Genomic DNA, 20,457 nt, shown 5'->3' on the forward strand with positions numbered 1-20,457 from the left:
TAAGGACTGAGTCTTCAACACCTGAACCCCTTAGGGAGCCCCTTCATACCCTTGCTGGTACTTCCTGAGACAGACTTCCTAATGATCAAGCTTCCAGGAGCATCTTTCTCTGAGTCTTTGACTCGGATTCCTGACCTAGCTCCTCTTAGGTCTTACCCTCTCTTGAGACAGACTTCTCTACATCTTCTGCAGACTTTGCTGAGCTAGTAAGCCAGCCACTGTGTGGGAGTCTGTGAGCTGCTTCAGCAAATGACCTGAGAAGGAGGTCATCAAACCTTGGATTTAAAACCAAGAAAACTAGGGGCTACAGGTAGCCTACTGCTCTGGGTTGGGACTGAGCTCAGGTCTATGGTATCTGATACCATCTCCATCAGATCTGTGGGATCTGACACTATCTCCAGGTACCATCTGAACACTTAAATTGTAGGATGTTCTGCTGGGAATTCTTTAAGGCTTGGGAGGACACCCATGTGTTTGTTGCATGCAAGAGTAAGAGTTGAGCTTTCCCCTACATCCACAAGTACTCAGCCTATTTTAGGGAGATGCCAGGTTCCTCTCCTATTTCCAACATCTTGGTACAGACTAGGAACAGTTATCTCACATTTATTACAGACCAGGATCTTAAACTCTGATTTGTGAGGCTGGAGAGATGGCTGAGCACTCTTCCAGAGGACCTGGTTTCAAATCTCAGCACCCACCCACATGCAACTCAACACTGTGTCTAACTCCAAGACCTGTCATTCTCACACAGATGTACCTGCAGGCAAAGCATATACAATAAAAGATAATAAATTTAAAAACCAAAAAGCTTAGATTTGTTCTATGGTTTGGGGATTTATAATCAATGCTGCATTAACAAACAAAACTGCTTTTGAAAGGAAGCCCTGAAGGGAGAGCCCATCCGCTACGCTGCACGTTTAAACTTGGTGACATCCCCTTGTCCTTGTTAACCCGCCACCGCAGTATGGGGTGAAAGGTACACTAGTTGGGGAGACTGACTTTGGGCCTGCACTGGAGCATGGTGAAGTTGCTGTCCCTTCCTGTGCCCCAGTACCACTTGCGCACACCTGGCGCCCCTGCCCTAGCCTTTGTGGTACCTTTCTTCCAGGCCACTTGAAAGAGGGAAGAGAAACCTGCAATTCCAGAAGGACAGAAGCCCCGATCCCCAACGGGGATGTGGTGACCGTGAATAGCACTTGACAGTAAACTTAACTTTTCTGATGCCAGGTCAGACATAGAGAAATCTCAACATGTATTTGTTGGAGATTTGGTGCCCTTCGTGGCTTCCATGAGACAGGGAGAGAAGGAAGGACCCAAGGCTGCTGTGATCCGGAGGGGTCTGCAGGGGCCTGGAAGAGTCTGGAGGGGTGGGATCTACCTCCCCTGTTTTAGTTGCTCTGCAAACATGGAGGGTTAACAGCTGAGAGGCTGTTTCCCTTTACTGCCCTCATGGCATGCAGGTTGCTTACAGAGGATTAATGGGAAATGACGCAGGCTTAAGGAGGTGGCTTAGTGGTTGGTTCTGTTTCACATTTGAGGTAACTTTATAAATTATGAACAGTGCGTAAACAGGGACATTTAATAGGGAGTTATAAGCCCTATTTCAGTGACCTTACATCCAGAGGCCCCCACTCCTCACCTTAGGTTTTCCATAGTGACTGCTTCCCGCTTGGCAGCTGTCTGGTATTGGCACCTACGCATGTCTAAACAACACCGCTTGAGTCAGTCTGGTTCAAGTTTTCTATGAATGGCCAGGCCGTCTGTGTCATCTTTGGCCCCATAGTGTATTTGACACCCTCCCTGCTGTTTTCTTTGCTGGGTCTGTGATTGCCGAGACTGAAGGCCATAACTACTGCCTAGCGGCCCTTCTGGCTCCAGACTCCTGTCTCCATCTGAGAACTAGTCTATTAAACTCTCCAGTCCAGCGTCCTGTCTGACTCCATTCCGATTGCTGTCAAAATACCATACACTGGGTGACTGATAAACAGTGGAGACTTACTGGACATCCAGGACCAAGGTCTGCCACTGTCTGGTGACTCTGCTCCTGAATAGGTGATTTGTAGGTAATAGCCTAATTGCAGAAACGTCCACATGTGCTCCCTTGGTCCTCTTGAGGGAGCAGTCATCCCATTTATGAGAGCACCTTCTTGAAGGCCGCATCCCTTCAACATAGTGTCCTGAGGCTTAGGTTTCAGGATATGGCATTCAAGGGGACACAAGACATTCAGACCACAGCATTCCTGAAGTCCAAGGGCTCATGACCTGAGCCCTACAGGAAGGAGTGCTTGCCATGCAAGCATAGCGACCTGAGTTTGAGTCCCAGAAACTATGTAGAAAAAGAAAACAAAAATGGGTACATGTGACCTCAGTGCTGGGGAGGTAGAGACAGGCGAGTCCCTGGAGCTCCCTGGTAAGCCAGCCTAGCTGAATGGGAGCGTATTGGGTAAAAATAGAGATGCCCCCATCATGAAAAATAAGGTGGATAGTGTCATGAGGTTGACCTCTGGCCCTCGCCCTCACACTTAGGCACACACATGTGCGTTCTCACATACACACATACAAACACACAAAAATAAAGATAGGCCCCATTTCTCAAGATGTTGCAAGCTTAAAATGGCGGGCTGGTGGTGAGGGCCGCACTTGGTCTGTTTGCAGACTGAGGTGGACTGTGTGCCAGGCTCAAGAACAACGACCAGGGGAGACTGAGAGGACAGGAAGGATTGGGGGATGGGAAACAGGGAAAGCCCTTGCTGCAAGTGCACAGCCGGGGTTGCCAAGAGGGAGCCAGGCAGAAAGGGGTGGGTAGTAAGTTCCCAGAAGCCTCTAGGCAACCTCCAGCAGCAGGGCCTCTGCAGTGCCTGCTGGCTGGCCAGGAGGTGTTTCGTGGCTCTGCTTGGTTTCCACAGCAATGAACTGAAGACTTTGGCAAGGTAGATGTTTATTCCTAAGCTATTCACTGCCTGCACTGACCCCTGGAATCCACCGTTCATTTGGAAACCTCCAGTTGATGCTCATGCCTTTGGCTCTCTGTGGTTTGGAAAATGTTAATTTCTCTTCTCAGGCTTTCAGAGGCACTCTGGGGAGGAATTAGCATTTGCCCGGTGTTCTTGAGCTGAAGGGTACTAGGTGAATGCTGAGTGTTTTTAGAATCATTGCACAAGCAGGCGATTCCTGGCCTTGCACCAGGCCAGGGCTCCTTGCCTTGCTGTTCACCCCTGGCCAACTGGGGAAGGGAAGGCAAAGGAGCTGGCTGAGGGGAGGGGCTAACTATTCCTCTGTATTTTCCTGCTCAACATTCTAGATGCTCTTAATTGGGTTAATACAGACTCGGCATGTCTATTTTCTTTTCCTCTTTTTTCTTTTTTGATTTCGTTTTTTTGGCATTGAACCTGTGGTTTCATATGCTTAGACAGGGATGTTTTTATTCTGCCCCCCTCTCCCCTCAGCCCTGGATGGAACCCAGGGCTTTAAAAATACTAGATGAATGTTATACTAAGTTATACCCCCAGCCATCTTTGTTAATATTTATTTAGAGACAGGACCTCACTAAGCTGTCTCCACTAGCCCTAAATTTGTGATCCTATTGCATTGTCTTCCTACATTGGTTGGATTATAGGCATGTGCCACCAGGCCTGGGCATCCTAGGGCCTTGAAGCTGGAAGTTGCCTTGCTTCCCTGGGTCTATTAATCGGCTTTCCAACAAAAAACCTGAGAAAAAGTGAGGTTTGTTTTGGTTTCGGGTTTCAGAAATTGCAGGTCATGGTCACGTAGCTCTGGAGTTTCTGGGTCTGTGTCGAGGTGAACATCATGACAGGGTGTATTTGGTGGAGTAAAACCACATACCTCATAGGGAAACAGACTCGGGGATGAAGGTGCTAGGGATGAGACACACCCTAAGGACATGTCCTCAGCATGTCACTTCATCTAACCAGGCTCGGGTCTCCTGAAGTTCCCACCTCCTCCCCTCCCAAGAACTTGGGAAGTTAGGAATTCATCAATGGATGAATCTATTGATACAGTAGCACCCTCAATTCCAAGTCCCACCCGCCAATACTGCTGCATTGTAGACCTAGCATTTGTCTATGAGCTTTCGGGATATTTTGGATATCTCATGACCCTGGGGTAGTGGGGGTGCCTGACCGGAATGGCTTCCTGCCCGTCTCTGTGCCTCAGATCATGGCACATAGTCCAGGAAGTGAGCAGGCATTAAACTATCACAGTCACGGGGCGTATCATGCTTCCAATGGACTGTTACACTCTCAAGCCTGTATCCACTCCCTACACAAGGTGCTTTGTACTGACATAAAGCACACTCAATGACCCTGACTAGCCCCTCCCTGCCCATGACCAAGGGGCCACCTATGCAGAACTGGAAACTTCATGTGAAAGCCCGATTGTTATTTCTATTTCTGATATGGTCTTGTCTTCTTTTGTCTGAACTAAGTCTCGGTGATGTCCTGATGATCCATTGCTGTGGGAGAGATTCACAGTTTTTCACTTTGTGAAGGACACATCTTGGTGGCTAACTCTTTGGTCATGCTTGTGATGGTTTCATTGAGAGAGAATCTCGGAGCTCATGGAACAAGGGACGTACCCTCTTTTGTGGTCTCAATTTTTTTCCAGGAAACCTGCACTAAAAAAGACATCTCACCAGTAGTGAGAGCGTATGTGATATTTTCTTAGTATTTTATGTCTATAACCACTGATTTGATATATGAAAATCAGGCTCACACTGGCACATTAATTTTCGTTATTACTGAAGTTGAGTACACTCCCTGATTAGATCAGCGTTTTTTCTTATGGCGCTTCTGAGTTCTGCATATGTTCCAGCCGGTCATCCTTTGTCACAGCTACACGTGCTTTTCTCTAGCTGGCTCTTTGTTGGATCATCTACTCTCGTGCATTTCGTTTTTGGGTAGATGGTTCTAATTCTGTCTTTACACTCCCCAGCTGAGTTTACAGGAAAACAGCGCTACCTTTAACCCTGTCCCAGTTCCTCCTTCTGTGACATCTGCCATGCTGGGGCTTCCATTCAAGCTGGCCTCGTCACCTCTTTCTCACCTTCTTCTGTGAAGTTCAAGTTATTTTGTTTAAGTTTTAAAAAAAAAATGATGATTTCCCTCAGGGAGTTAATTTAGCGAAAGGCCACTTGGGCTTTGGGAGTACAACGAGCAAGGCTGCATTTTTGCAACATGGGACTTTGCCCGCTTGTGAACATCCAGTCAGGGCATGTTGCCAGGCATCCTGAGTACCAGCTGAAGACGCCATGGGGGCAGTGAGTTGTAATGAAAGGCCTATTTTTGCTCCCTCAAGCTCCTGCAGTCGGAGAGCTTGTACTATTTCCAGCGCAGATGCATTCTCGCGCTTGATGGATTCCGCCACTTCCTGGCTTGCGGGTCTATTCTTAGGGCCGAGGCTTCACTCCATTTGTAGACAGAGCCTGTGCCAGTGGCATATGGCCCAGCAGGGCCTGCCTGCCCTTTTCTACCTTTTCTACCAAGGTGGGAACCCCAGCCCTAGGGCCAGACACTCGGGTGTTTTCTCAATCGCGAGAAGGTCCGTTTTCTAACCGTGACTTTCTGGGTTCTGTAGAGATTCTCCAGGGCTTTCACAGATGCCAAAGTAGCTTATGCCCATTGCTAAGGGGGTTTTGATCAGCTGACTGTGTTTCATTGCTAATGGATTTGGGGTTCCCTAGAAGATTTTGATCTGACCAGTGTTGAGATGTTCCTTAAGCCTGGCCTGAACACTCTCAGATTTCCTGTTTCTAAAAATTCTGCTTTCCTGTAGCTTCGTATATCATTAGTTCACCGAGATGACTTCCCCAGAAGGGATCTCCTGGTATCAGCTTCTGTGTCGGAATTTACTCAAAGAGAAAGCCAGGAACATACTCACCGATTCTCAGACTTAAATCACCTTCAAAATTGGATGTGGTCTTTTCTTTTCGTCTCCTGGGACCCTGGTAGCCTTAATACACACATACCCTTGGGTCAGGAGTGGAACTTCCCACTGACCACCCCACGATGCCTGTACCCCACCCTCCCTCCAAGAGTCATTTCCTGTGATGGAGAACTGTGTTCTTGTCACAGGCAGGAAACGTGGTGACAGGAGAGATGGTGGAGGAGCTCATTCTCTCTGGAGCAGATATCATCAAAGTGGGAGTTGGACCGGGTAAGACCTGTTGATCTCAAGAGGGCTGTCTTTGGGGAACAGGGGACTGGGTAAGACCTGTTGACTGCAAGAGGTATCTGACTTATGGAATCACAGGAGGGCTGTCTACGGGGAGCAGGGGACTGGGTTAGACTGGTTGATCCCAGGAGGGCTGTCTATGGGAAGCAGGCTACTGAGGCTTGGGCTTCTGGAGGTGGCTACATGGGAACCATGAAAGGCACCCAGGGGCTCAGGGAACATTCTGTGGAAGATCACTGAGTGTCTCCATGAAGCAGTGTCCCCGAGCTGCTCCCTGATGACCTTCTCCATGAGCAGGCATGTGCTGTGGGATAATCTTTTTGTACACTGTGAAGACGTGTCTCTGTTTTACCTCATAATTAATAAAAAGCCTCCGTGTCATTTTTCGGGAGCTGACGGTCCAGAGAAAGTCCAGAACAGGCATGTAGCTGAGTTTTGAGGCCCTGCTTTAGCTTTCTTGTGTGGAAGAGCAGGCTGTGCAGATCCCTGAAGAGGAAGGTCTGGGTAGGGAATACATGAGGACTGTGGACGAACAAGGATGACTGGGCTCATGTGAGTGTTGGAAGGACCCCAAACATTGTAGACAGGCTCGTGACTAAGCATCGACATTTGAACATGACCTGTGGCCCACATTGACTCCCCACCTGATAACTAATCCACCTCTTAGACACTAGGGCCACCCGCAGGGCCTCTTGAACGAAGGAACCAACTAAAGTCATTTCAGCCTTCACCTGTGAGTAGCTGTTTCTCCTGGGCCTGGCTGGCATTTGTCTTCCTGTTTCCCACACCCAAGCATGCATTCTCACCGCCATGTTTTAAAATTCTGCCCTGGACACCATTATTACCCAGACACTAGCATTGGAGAGAAGAAAAAAAGAGAAGATAGACACTTTATCTGAGACTAAAAATAACAGCAGATACACTGCCCCCCCACTAAAAATAACAGCAGATACATTGCCCCCCCCACTAAAAATAACAACCTTCTACCTCCAAAAGACAATCTTAAAAAGAAAGCAGAGAGGAAGCTCCTGTAAGGGGCATGTGGGTGAGTGCTGCCATAGGCGGATGACCTCTTGTGCTGTGACCTAGCGCGTGTCAGTGTATATATTGAAAACCAGCCCCGTCTGCTCACAAAGTGTGCGGGCTTCTAACCTTCAGGAAGACTTCAAGCCCGACTGTTTTCCTGTGGTTTTCCTCACTGCATAACTTTCTGAGCAAGATAAACAGTCCCCGTCTGCCCCTCCAGCAGCACAGGGAGACCCCACAAGACATGCCGCAGGAGGTGAGCAAGCTGCAGAGCAGGAGGGTGGTGGTGACTCACTCAGTCTTGAGTCCCTGCATTCTTTCCATGCTATTTATAGCGCTCTCAGGCATGAGACTCCTTCTCCGTGTCCGGTTAGCCGAGAGGGTGAAATCTCCACAGCTTACTATCCAGCAGAGAAAACCGTCCCGGCACTCCTACACAAATAATAATTGAAGCGGGCTTCTCAAAAGACAATGCAATACGCAGCTTCCCTGGGGCAGTGACATTTCAGATGAAGTCTGACATATGAAAAAGGGTTGCCTGGACAGCAGGGAATGTTAGGTGGGCGGTGGAGGGGAGAGAGAAGAGAAGGAAGGAAGGGAGAGGAGGGGACAGGGAGGGGAGGGGAGGGAAAAACTCAAGAGTACAGAGAACCCCTGAGGTGAGAAGAACCTTGTTGAAAAGTCAGTGGTAAGCGCACAGGGAAAGGGGGCAGATAAGATGAGAGGCGGGTAGGGCACAGAGGTGGGTACTCACTTGCTTTGGGGATGAGATGAGATTAAAGTGGAAACAGGCGACATAGGATCAGGATATTGGTGTTCTCCTGGACCCAAGAGAACACAACCAGGACTGAATGGGACATCGGGACAGGAAGAGGCAAGGGAGAAGGATATCCGTGTGTTGGCATGACTACTGAAAGCCAAGCTGACCTCAGGTCTAGGCTGAGTGGGGACTCAGGCCAAGGAGATGAATGGAAGCTGGACTATGTTTGGCCCAGGTTTGAATAAATAGAAACCCTCCCGAGGGTTTGTAAAGATCAGGCCCAGGGACAAGCCCTTCTTCTCCCTAATACAAATGTGCTCCGTGATAGCCACACCAGGTAGATGTTGGATTTCCAGCCTCTTGGGCTGAGCAGTGGAGTGTGGAGAGTGGCTTGGAGAAGGCTGGGAGGATTCCCAGTGGGCTCTGGAAGTGGAATCTGTGTATGTGGAAGAGTAAAGGATGTAAGGAGGAGAGAGAGGAAGCTAGAGCCAGTGTTCCTCCATTGCAGGGGAGTAGACATTGCAGCAGAAGGGGCACTGAGGGTCATGTGAGAGATGATGACTAGGACATTGGCCAAGGACAGTGATGAAGACTTGAGGGGCGCAGGTGGCCAGTGCTGTGCTCCATAGTGAGACCTTGTAACTACAAGCACTTATCCGGCAAGCATGCTCACGGCTTCACTGGGGCAGGGTAATATGACGGTGAAGCATCATTTTATGTTGTGTTCTACTCATCCGAACCATCCCTGCATCCACCTCTCCTTCCGTGCAGGTTCTGTGTGCACTACCCGAACCAAGACAGGAGTGGGCTACCCCCAGCTGAGTGCCGTAATAGAGTGTGCTGACTCTGCCCATGGCCTCAAGGGGCACATCATCTCTGTAAGTATTAGGAGGGTCTGGAAGCTGTGGGGACCATGGGGAGAACATGACTGTGGCCCTGGCCCTCGGGGGCCATGCTGTCTTCAAAGAACCTTTTTCCAAATACTGTCACATTCTACATGTGTTAGGGATTTGGATGTCAAGATGAATTTGCATGGGGCTGACATAGGTCATCATATTTCAGATCCGGGAGTTGGGAAATGCTTTGGGAAGTGATATGAAAGGGGGGTGGTTTGTTCCAGATAAAATGGTATAAGGGAGCTGAAGAACATTTACAAAACAAGAGGACATTTAAAAAAGACCTCAAAGTCACCGTTTTGGAGTGGTGACCTGGGAGGGGGCAGAAGAATGTGTCACAAATTCCAGGGCAACTGTGGGCAAGAACTCTGGGAAACATGTGAAAAGCTGGATTTCTTCCGAGGATCATAGGAAGTCATTGAAGATGTCAGTGCGGAGGGCAAGTGGCTTGTCTTATAGCAGCTATTGGGCTCCTTTGGGAAGGATTGGGAAGGGACAGATGGGGGAGGTATCTAACTGGGAAGGTGTGATTCAGACTGGAGGTGACCAAGCTGTCCACTAAGGGCTGGGCAGAAAGTCTGCAGAGCCACACCCCAACGCGAAGGGTGTTTAGGGAATGGAACTAAGTCTTGGTAGTGGAGTTGGTATTTGTGGGGCTGGTAAAGGAGGAAGAGTCCGATTCTGCTGCATGGGCTGGTTCATAAGAATGAGAAAAAAATTCACTTTGTGTTTGTGGGTTCATGTTGATTTTTGAGGGACATGACAGGCACTGAGGAGGATTCATGGGATGGAGACCTGGCAGCTGAAGAGCCCATTGGTCTTGGGAATCTATGAATGGCTAAGGAAGCAGGAGGGTGAGCAGATGAGAGGCAGACCTCAGACCTTGCATCAGGGGCATCTGACAGGAGGAGCAAGTGAGCTGAGGTCGGTGGGTGCTTCCACCTCCGGTCACTTGTGGAGGGCATGGGAACGAAGGAGTTGAGCACGGCGCCAGCGTTCTGACAGAGCTCCTGAACAATGATGTTGCTCACCATCATTAGCCATCAAGTGTTACTAAGGACTGAGTGATTGAAAGACAAGGTGCGGTGGGTCCTTCCTTCTGTGCACCTACTCCACACCATTCCCTGAACCACCTTGCCCTGAACCACCATGCCGATCACTGGTGACAGGTATGGGAGCTGAGCTGCTCACTCTGGGCTCATGTTGTGGTGGACCATGGCACCTGCTTGTGGAGCCGAGATGGGTGGATGAGTGGATGAATAGATGATGTTGTTTTTGGTATTCTCAAGCAGTGGAGTCCAGCTCTTCTGTGGAGCACACATTTATTGACGTAGCATGTAAAACACTGACAGCATCATAAATCTGCATTTGTGAGCAAGGGCCTTTAATCTAGCTGGAGCCACCAGGGAATACCAGGCTCTAGTCTGCCCATGACTCCAAGTCCCTGTCCGGAGCTAGCTGTGAGGATGTTTCCAAGAAGCTTGTGTTTATACCTACCCATTCCTGGACTCTATAAAGTTAACTCTTCCCGAGGTTAGCCCTGTTGACTTTTCCAGGGGAGATGGGAATGAGCATCTGTTTATACCAGATTAGGTACAGACTCCAGAACAGAGAAATGATCCCATCCAAAGCCAGCTTGGTGAGCCAGTGGTTATGGGGCTTGCTTACAAGGATGTGGTTGAGGAGGATGTGTGTGTCAGAAACAGCTGCATCACTGCCAAGTGCCACCCGAATGTGAGTGACCGCCTCCCAAATGTGACTTGATGTGGCTGCAGTCCCGAGTGCAGTCAAACCTCCTAGCTCCTTTATAATCCAAAACCACATGCAGCTGGGCAGGAAGGCGTGAGTGGCTGGGCTTTCCCTCTCATCAGACCCTCCCCACCCCTTCTTTCTAGGAGGACTTGGCCTGATCTTGTAAGGGTCACACGGTCAGGTCATCACAGTTGCTCCAATGTTGCGACGTTAAGGACTGCCTTCTAGCAGAAGGATAGCCCCAAAGCCTCAGGTGTGATTGTAAGTCTCCATTACCAGTGATCATTGCCATCAGGGGTCACATGTTTTGACCTCACATCACATACAGGTCCTGAATGTCTCCTGCTGGCAATTGGGAGGAGGTTATGCCTTGTTAGTGAGTCTGTCTTAGGATTTCTATGGCTGTGATAGAACACCACGAGCAAAGGAACTTGGGGAGGAAAGGGTTTATTTCAGCTTCCAGGTCCACATCACAGTTCATCACCGAGGGAAGTCAGGGCAGGAGCTGATGCAGAGGCCATGAAGGAGCGCTGCTGACTGGCTCCTCATAGTTTGCTCAGCCTCTTTCTTATACCATCCAGGGCCAGCGACACAGGGGTGGCACCACCTACAGTGAGTTGGGCCTACCCACATTAAAAACCAATCAAGAAAATGCGCTACTGGCCTATATACAGGCAGATCTTAGGGGGACATTTTTTTCAATTGATAGTCCCTCTTCTCAGATGAGTGTAGCTCAGTCGTTCTCAACCTTCCTAAGGCTATGACCCTTTACTATATACAGTTCCTCATGTTGTGGTGACCCCGACTATGATTATTTCATTACTGCTTCATAACTGAAATTTTGCTACTATTATGAATTGTAATATTAACATCTAATATGGAGGATATCTAATAGATGATCCCATGGGGGTCGTGACCCACATGTTGAATATCATTGCAAGGTTGACATAGACCTAACCAGGACAAGGTTTTACTATAGGCTTGTGCAGACACCATCCTTATGTCTAAGAACTTCAAACTTCCCAAAGATTGGAGTATGGTGGGGTAGACATACACGTGCCTCCCAGGTGACTAAAGGGAGGTCACCCAGCTTCTGTGCATAGCATCACATCATAGTTAGCCTAACTCCGCCATTCTGCAAGGCAGTGACAGCTTGTTAGAAAGTCTTGGGCCCTACCCCAGACCTGAGCAACTAAATCAAGAGCTCAGAAGGTGAGTAAAGGATCCCTCTAGATCCTCCTCCACCTGTCCTTGACCTTGAGAACCACTGGTTTCTACAGAGGAGAGTAGGCCTCACTGCATAGTTCCAGAGCCAGGTCCTACTTGGAGTACTGGGAGCCACTTCTGTGTAGATTAGCAGTAGTGACAGCCCAGGCCTGCAGTACTGTAGCTATGTGAAGTGTGTACCTAGTAGCCTAGCCCTGTGGGGTCTGTTCAGCAGGCAGTGGAACCAACAGGCCAGGCTTCAAGTGTTTCTGTCATGGCCCACACGGGAGGAGGCAGGGAGAAGGACTCCTGATCCAGTCATGATACTTCAGGTACAAGCAAAGCTCAAGGTGTGACCAGTTAATTGTCTACTTGCATCACCATTTAGAAAGATCTAACCAAATCTATTAAATAATTAAATTTTGGGAGGCTTGGCGAATTCACCAATAAATTAGTACTTAACTCAGGAAAGTCTGAGGAATGCCAAATAAGCACAAAGAAGAAAACTAGGATCATTAGGAAGCCTGTCTTAAGGGGTTGTTTCTAATCTCATTTCTCCACTGTTACAGCTGTGGGGTGCTAGGGGTGTCAATCAGTCTCTCAGCTGTGTGGTCTTAGCAGAGCCACGGTTTCTCAGATGTTTAGTCCTAGGAGAGCCACTGTCCCTCAGCTCTGTGGTCCTAGGAGAGCCACTGAAATTCTGTCTTGTTTCTCTACCCAGTTCAAGATACCAACCTTAGAATCTTGACTTTGAGGAACTGAGTAAGTTCAGAGTAGCTTTCGACCAAGGAAAGTACTTGAGTCCTTAGTCATCATCTGTGCCCCCCCATCCGGTCCCCTGCTTGCTCTCACCATCCTTTATTTCAGAGGCCTGAGCCATGTGTGTGCTTGGGTGCGCGTGTTGCATAGGAGGTCAGAGGACAGCCGTGAGTCACAGCTCCCAGGCACTTTGTTTGGTCAGCTGTCTGGTGAGTTTCTCCAGGCTTTATCTATGGCGGTGCTGAGGGAGTATGTGTGCTGTTGCACCCAGCTTTTATACCTGAGTTCTGGGTCTTCAAACTTAGGAACCAAATGCCTCACCAACTGGGTAACTGCCTCAGTCCCTGAGCCATTCTTTTTAAGCAGAATAGGCCCACTGAAAACTTATGAACCAAATCACTTACATCCCACGATGCCTTTGTCCTTAAATATCATGTTAACCATGCTGAAAGACAAAACAAGAAACACTTGTCAGTTACTGCTTTGCAGATTTTCCCAGGGCTAGCTCTTTCTACAGTCTTCTGGCAACACACTGTCACCATGTGAAGGTGGGTACGTGTCTTAGATGGCAGGAGAGCGCCCCATGTTCAGTCTTCCTAGAGCACGGTGGGATTCTTTGAACAGGCTTGGGATTACCTGTAAAGTGTGGAAGGTGCCAGTTTCATCTCCTTGACACATGGCGTGAATTTGCACTGCACTCGGTTCTTCTTGTAGTCTGGCCTATTGGATGTGCATCACCCATTTTGTGTGTGTACCAGCAGTGTGTGAACAGATAACACTGAGTACGATTCTCTCTGTGGTGTTTTGCAACCATGTTAACCGAGGACTTTGGTCAACTTGGATATAGGCTCGTTTTTTTTTTTTTTTTTTTTAATTGTTTTGCTTCCATGTATCTATGCACCATGTCTGCCTGGTTACTGTGGAGGCCAGAAGAGGGCATCAGATCCCGCAGAACCAAAGGTACAGACAGTTGGAAACCACTGTGTGGGTTCTGGGAATTGAACCCAGGTCCTCTGGCAGAGCAGTTAGCTGAGCTCTCTCCAGCCTGAGGCATTTGAGGGCTCAGGAACACAGGTCTTCTGAGTCAGGCTACAGCACTGACCACAATCCTGTGGAATTATCAGGCACTCACATGAGAAGTTCTAGTGTAGCCCCAAGCTACTCGAATGAGCAGAGTATTCTAAAGTCACATTGCTGGAGACCTGTGCTAATGGAGGCGTGAGGTCATGTAATCCGATTATGATTAGAAATCCTGTGCACAGCTGGTTTTAAGTTTTGTTTATTTTGGGTATCTACACATCTGTGCACATGTGTAGAGGACACTTTTGGGGAGTTTCTCGTTGCTGTCGCTAGGCTGCTCCCAGGTTAGCTGAACTTCTCAGCCTGACTCTTGTGTTGGGATCACAGGGAACACCACTACACCCTGTTTTTTGTACGGGTTGCGGAGACTGGACTTGAACTTCGGTCATCAGGTTGGCATGACTCTTATCCCTGTCTGCCGAACCACCTCTCCTGTTCCAGTTCCTAGGGCTGGTTTTGATTCAAGATAAAACTCTAGAAAATGAACGGGGTAAGCAAGGGACACATGGAAAGCAAACATTTGGAAGGGACGAGGACCAAGCATAGCAGAGCTTGGATACAATCACGTGATTGCAGAGCCACAGCTGTGTTGTGGGAATCCATTCAGCCGGTTAACTTTTGGGGGACCAGTCCTTAGGGCGTGGTCTGAGGTGCTAGTGTCCACTGATAAGCTGCAAGAGAAAGCCTGCTCACTCTTGCTCTGGCACTGGCTTAGTGTGAGGGAAGACCCAGGAAGGCAGAGACGGCACGGGATCAACAGCGGCTTCTGTCTTTTCTCTGTATTTGTAAGTTCATCTTTTTCTATTACAAACCCTTAACACATCAGTTTTATTTACCTCAGTGATTATGCAATACAGCTATATCCATGTTGTCATATGGGGGGCTTGTTCAGAGAGTCTGCCTCTCAAATAGTCGGGCCTTATGGGAGCCACTCAAGAACAACACACTTGACTGAACAAATTACCGTTAGAAAACATTTGGAAAGACACAAACCAGGTCTCCCCATTGATCAGTACTGCAAGAAAAACAGTGGGACTGGAAGCATTTTTTGTGTTTTTTGATGATTTCCTATAGCCTTAGATGGCCCTGAACTCAATCTTCCTGCTTCCACCTCCTGAGCACTGGGATCGAAGACAGTGCACCAGCATGGTTGGCTAAGCAGCAGGGTCTGAATCCTTCTCCTTGGAGTGTAGGGACCAATGAAGGGATAGAGAAAGAATGATGAACAGAGGGGCATGGGGCAGGCTCCAAAGCTACAGAGAACCCTGTCTTGAAAAACCAAAAGAAAAAAAAGTGCCTTGCCTCAGTTGAGCAGTTGTCCCTCAACTTGAAATGTGTGGTTCTGCCTTGCAAACTGCTACCCAGGTTACCCCCACGTTTGCATACTGTTTTCTTCCTAACCCAAGCATCCAGCTCCACATGGCTGGCTCTTATCTTCTGGAGCTGGGCCTTTCCTTGGAGGACCATGATGAGTCTTGTGCCTCCATCCCTGTCCTTTATCCCGCCTGTCCTCATCTCTTTCTCTTTGCTTCCTGGGCTGTCCTTCCGTGTTTTCCTGACACCCCAGAGCACCATCACCCTCCTATGTATCATCCAGGCTCTGTTGGAGCTATCAGGTATCAGCCTGCGCATTTGGAGTCTGTTCATAAGGAAACATATGAGAGCCACATCTTAGGAATTTAAAACTGGGTTGCAGCTGATTCCCACTGCCCAGGAGGACAGCCTGTGTTGTGTGGGCAGAGTAGATGTTGGCAGTGAGCTCTTATTTAAGGACATGATGGACTGGAGACACAAGGCAGCTGAGAAGATAAAGAAGCCAGGTCTATGCCCTTTTCTCAGCTCTTAAAATAATCTGGCACTCAGACTAAATAAATCTCACCTTTCACCAGGCAGGGAGGGAGGAGTGGCTTCTGAGTGGGAAGGAGCAGGGACCGTGGGGTGGCTGGGCACGTTATGTAACGGTCTAGCAGAAGACAGTGGTTAGTCTGCCACACTTGGTTTTCCTCCCCAGATAAGGGTGCTTGAGCCCAGATGGAGGAGGGGCTGGCATGCCAGTCTCTAACCATCCGAGGAAGGATGTGGTTGGGGAGCTGAAATGCCAAGGGTAGTACCTTAGTTAGAAAGTCATCCTCCAGGCTGTTGGGCCATCTGCTTGGCTAGGGGTGGAAGGTGGCTCCTGGTCACTTCATTCTCATGGGTGAGGCAGGGTCTGGCTTGTCCCCTGTCCCCACCTTACTGATCCTCTCCTTCCTTTCTTTGAAGGATGGAGGCTGTACATGTCCAGGAGATGTCGCCAAAGCCTTTGGTAAGTGCCAGGGACAGCCCTGTTAGTGGAGGAGAGAGGGAAGGAGGGGCTCTGGGCAGCCCAGAAGAACCAGATGGAAGAGGGAACCCCTGAGGGGCTTCTGGGCTTATTGGGAGTTTTCTTTGCCTGGATTTCATTCCCATCTAACAAAATCCTGGTTCAGTTTTGGTTCGGGTCTGTAGCTGAGCAAGCTGGGTGTTCAGAATGGGGATCTGTGGTGAAGGCATGCCAGCCGGGAGCGGGTCAAATTGTGATGCTTTCATTGAGAATGAGAACGCCCAGGGCACCGGTGGCCCTGTGCAGTACTTGGTCTGTTGTGAAGAGACCACCAGGCAGTTTTGGCCCAACCTGAAGCAGCACCCCACTGACTGAGTCCCCACCTCATCCTGGCTGGACTCAGTCTTGGCAGGAGGCTGGTCAGCCTGCTTCCCACTAGAGGGCAGCAGTGCCCACTGTAACCCAACAGGGCTCATAGGGCCTCTGGGGTCCTGGTTTTTGCTCCACACTGTCCAATATCTCAACAAAAAGAGACAGGGTGGTAAAAGAGGACTTCCGAGCCCTGTACTGGCTGCTTAACTTTCCAGAACTAGCTGCCCAGCTCTGAAATGTTAAGTGGTACACTACACCATACATACGCACGCACACATGCCGGAAACTGTCTTAGTGATAAAAACAAAAGTTCTCTTTTTAATACTTGGATGTGCGTAGGTACCTGCACATGGATGCCAGGGGACACCTTATTGGAGCCGGTCTCTCCTTCCACCATGTGGATCTGGGGGATCAAACTCAGGTGTTTAGGCTCGGCAGCAAGTGCCTTAACCTGATGAGCCATCTCACCAGCCCCTATTCTGTCTTTAGAGAGAGTTCCTGTTGGCAGGGTTTCTTAGCAACCCCACGTATATCCTAAAAAACTCAAGTGCCCCTATGTCAGCTGTGAAGGAAACATAAACCTCTATTTCATCTTGCCTGGCTTATGGTCCAGAGGACAGAGGCCCCAGGAAAGAATGACATGGTCATAGTCCTACAATTCAGGGCAGAGAGGACTCCAGCTTTCTTGGTCATATCCTTAAGCATCACTTAGTGTGTGTGCCTTCCTTCTGGGACTTCCCAGGGACCTTAGAGGGAGCTGAACACATTTAAAAAGCCCCTTCCTTCAGAAAGGACCTTGTTCCTGACCCTGGATCTGGCCCTTTGCTCGGCTCTCCTCCGACATTCTCCCTGCTCTGTTGAAGTGCAGCCCTGCATGCCCTGAGAAGTGGGAGGGACCTTAGCTAGGAAAGGCCAATCGGAAAGCCAGTGGAATGCTGAGAAATAGAACTCCCCAGGAACCATTTAACAGTTGTGCTTAATGGAACTGTGCTCACAGTGCCGCTGCTGACTCCCTTCATCTGGAGGGCTGACCAGATCAGCCCTCCCACTGTCCCCTTAAAACCACAGCAGGGGGCTGTGGTCATCATCAGTGTCTGGGAGCTGCTGACAGTACCCTGTGGAGTCCATGCTGTGCCTACTTACCAGGGGCCAGCCCCACTCAGCATCCCTTTATAAGGGATGAAACTGAGTGGGCTGACTCCGTGCATATCCCAGGGGTAGGGCATTCCTTATAAGTGACATCAAGGCTGCTTCTCACCTGCCATTGATAACGGAGTGCTGAATAATAAAGGGGGAAGGCGCATGTCAATCAGTTTAGTTCAAGATTCCTCAGTGACTCAGGGAGAGGCATGATGGACGTTAATTTGGTTTGTGGCCGAGGAGGTTGGGATGCCCAAGAGCACAGCGTTGGCACTTGCCTGGTCCCTAGAGTGGACCTCCTTGCTGTCCCACAGCCTGATGGAGGGTATCACACGAGGGAAGAGCAAGTGTGTTTTGCAGAGCTACTGAGATCTTCATGGCTGTGGATAACTGATGACTTCCCAGAGGCCTCACTTCAGAATCCACCCTCTTAGGAAACTGGGGGTGGGGAGTTAGTTTGTGATACGTGAACTCAACTAGTGCATCATATTTGATATCCGTAGTTACCCAAGAGCAGCATATAAAGGTCACTTAAAATTCTGTTGAATTGTTTTTGGTTTGAGATGGAGTCTCATCTAGCTTAGGCTAGCGATGTAGCCAAGGCTGACCTTGAAAAATCTCCCCCTTCTGTCTCCACTTTCCAAGTGCTGGGATTATCATCAGCATGCCCTGCCTTGCCTGGTTTACACAGTGCAGTGCTCAGTGCTGGGATCAAACCCGGGGCCTCCTGAATGATAGGCAAGCGCACTGCCAACTGAGTGGCATCCCCAGAGCTGCAGTGATTGTACTGAATTCAAGTCAGACAATGCACTAAGACACATGTGATGTTTCAGGCTTTGGTGGACCTAAAGGAGAAAGACCTGTTTGGAAGGTGTCATAGCCAGTCACTAATACCTTCAAGCGCTGACTGTCTTGTCCTCTTGTCCATTCCTTGGTATGTAGGAGCAGGCGCAGACTTTGTCATGCTGGGAGGCATGTTTTCAGGCCACACCGAGTGTGCAGGAGAGGTGATCGAGAGGAACGGGCAGAAGCTGAAACTCTTCTACGGCATGAGCTCTGACACAGCCATGAAGAGACATGCGGGGGGAGTCGCTGAGTACAGGTATGGCTGCCACGTGGCGCAGGCTGCGTCCACCAGTCTGGCTGGCTACTCTGTGTAATAGTCCCGTTAAGTGGGGGGAGGGGTGCTAGAAAACACCCCCAACATCTTTGTATGCTGCACCAACTTCCATCCTACCAGCATTTGTGAAAGCAAGCGTGGGAAAGTTGGAGGTGTGATTCTAGGTCTGGGAGGGGCACATGGCTGAATGGGAGGGAGTATTGCCTTGTCCTGAAAGACTCCACTGAGAGGCAGCGGCAGTGGTGTGGGATGTTCTGGAGTATGGGAAGCTAACTGCAGTTGCCATTCCCCCTCCCCCGTCATATACAGCGCCCGGGAGAAGTGGAGCACACTCCTTACTGTTGCTTCCTGTCCCCTCCCTCCATGGTACCTGGACATTTGGCCAAAAATCTTTTTGTCTAACCAGCAGTTACCTTCCAAGGGCCATGTGGAGTCTGTGCTGGGCCGAGATGAACCTGAGCCACCCTCTGAAGTACACTTCCCCCTCTCCTAGCTGTTGCGGAAAGTTCTCGAAAGAGCAGATAGGGGAAGGCAGGGCAGGCTGCAACAATACAGATGCCAGGAGCTGAGGGAGAAGCCATCGAGGGGCAGGGCATTCAGGAAGTTCCTCAGGATGAAAGTGCCATAGAAACACCGAGCCTCGGTTCTGGAAGCGAATCCAGACCTTAGAGTTCTTCATTTAGAACGCTGCAGGACCTCCATCCACAGTTAGCCTGAGCATCACAAGCTTAGCCTACTCCTGTCTTTCTGGCACTCACCGTGACCGACCGTCCCATGAGACGACTCCCTCCTCTGACCCCACGGTTAACTATTGCCTGGTTATTAGTGCTGGGCTAGCTGCTTATGTGCGTCTTACAGATGAGCAGATTTTGGGGTCCAACTGTGAATTACTCACAAAAGATGTCACCTTAGCAAAGGGGAAAGAATCTGGGAAGGTCATGCAGTGTCTGAGAAGAACGCGGTGGCAGCTGTTATGGGCACGTGTCTGTCTCAGGTCACAGAGTTCTGAGATCTGAACCATCTTGGATGTGTCAGTGACTCTGGTTTCTTGAGCTTTCTGCTCTGTAGCAGCCACCAAGAAGCCCATCATCCAACCAATGGTTTAAGGTGCCAGAGTTCACGGAAGGTATTGGGAGTACAGATGCTAAGATAGGTTTTTGAATTCTAGACAGTCAGTTTCAGGCTGATTTTCCATTTTTCTAGTTAATGACTAGGCACAGAACGTTCAAGAATTTGGGTACTTGTTGGGATTTGCCTGGTCCGCGCCCTCTGTGATGCTGCCACGAAAACATGGGCAGACTGCATCTCCATTTTGCAGGACCAAGGTCTGACTTGTGGTACAAGCAGTTTCCTGGTGGCCTTGGGATGATGTCATTTGATGTTTGTATGTTTAAGTCCAGCCTAAATGACAAAGCCCTGCTCTCAGACTGTGGAGATGCTACCCGAAGTTCTGGGGGTTCCCCATTCACAATGCTCTCCCCTGGCTCTGAGCAGCCGGTGTGGTGATACATGGGAGCAAACGGAGCTGGTGGGCGCTAGAACCCGGCAAAGGACAGGTAGGCTGTAGGGGGTGCGGTCACTCCATCTTCAGGGCAAGACTTTTTATATGTCCTAGGCAGACCTGTGTTGTCCATGGTGAGGACATTTAGCATACACAGGGCTGGTGCTGAGAACAGAAAACCTCTGTGCTTTTTCTATCAGTGAAAAGGGATGGATGGAGCCGACCTAGTGGGTCTGTTTGCCCCAGGGAGGAATTCGGATATTGGCTGTTTGGTGGTCGGTTCCAACAGGAACCATAACAGCAGAGAGGCATTGCTAAGGAGAATGTCACTCCTGGGGACAGTGGGGGCAGGTG

The 20,457-nt window shown here is 49.5% G+C and overlaps 1 protein-coding gene across 2 annotated transcripts in view; it reads left to right on the forward strand.

Moving 5' to 3' along the window:
* Gmpr (guanosine monophosphate reductase) overlaps positions 1-20,457 on the forward strand; it is a 36,187-nt gene that overhangs the window by 14,612 nt on the left and 1,118 nt on the right. For both annotated transcript variants that reach the window (XM_057786908.1, XM_057786909.1), the window contains exons 5-8: positions 6,090-6,171; positions 8,747-8,853; positions 15,931-15,973; positions 18,425-18,584. In XM_057786908.1, coding sequence (XP_057642891.1) covers positions 6,090-6,171; positions 8,747-8,853; positions 15,931-15,973; positions 18,425-18,584 — 392 coding nt within the window. The remainder of the gene's footprint in view (positions 1-6,089; positions 6,172-8,746; positions 8,854-15,930; positions 15,974-18,424; positions 18,585-20,457) is intronic.

Source organism: Chionomys nivalis, chromosome 13 (genome assembly GCF_950005125.1).
Source record: "Chionomys nivalis chromosome 13, mChiNiv1.1, whole genome shotgun sequence".
NCBI lineage: Eukaryota > Metazoa > Chordata > Mammalia > Rodentia > Cricetidae > Chionomys > Chionomys nivalis.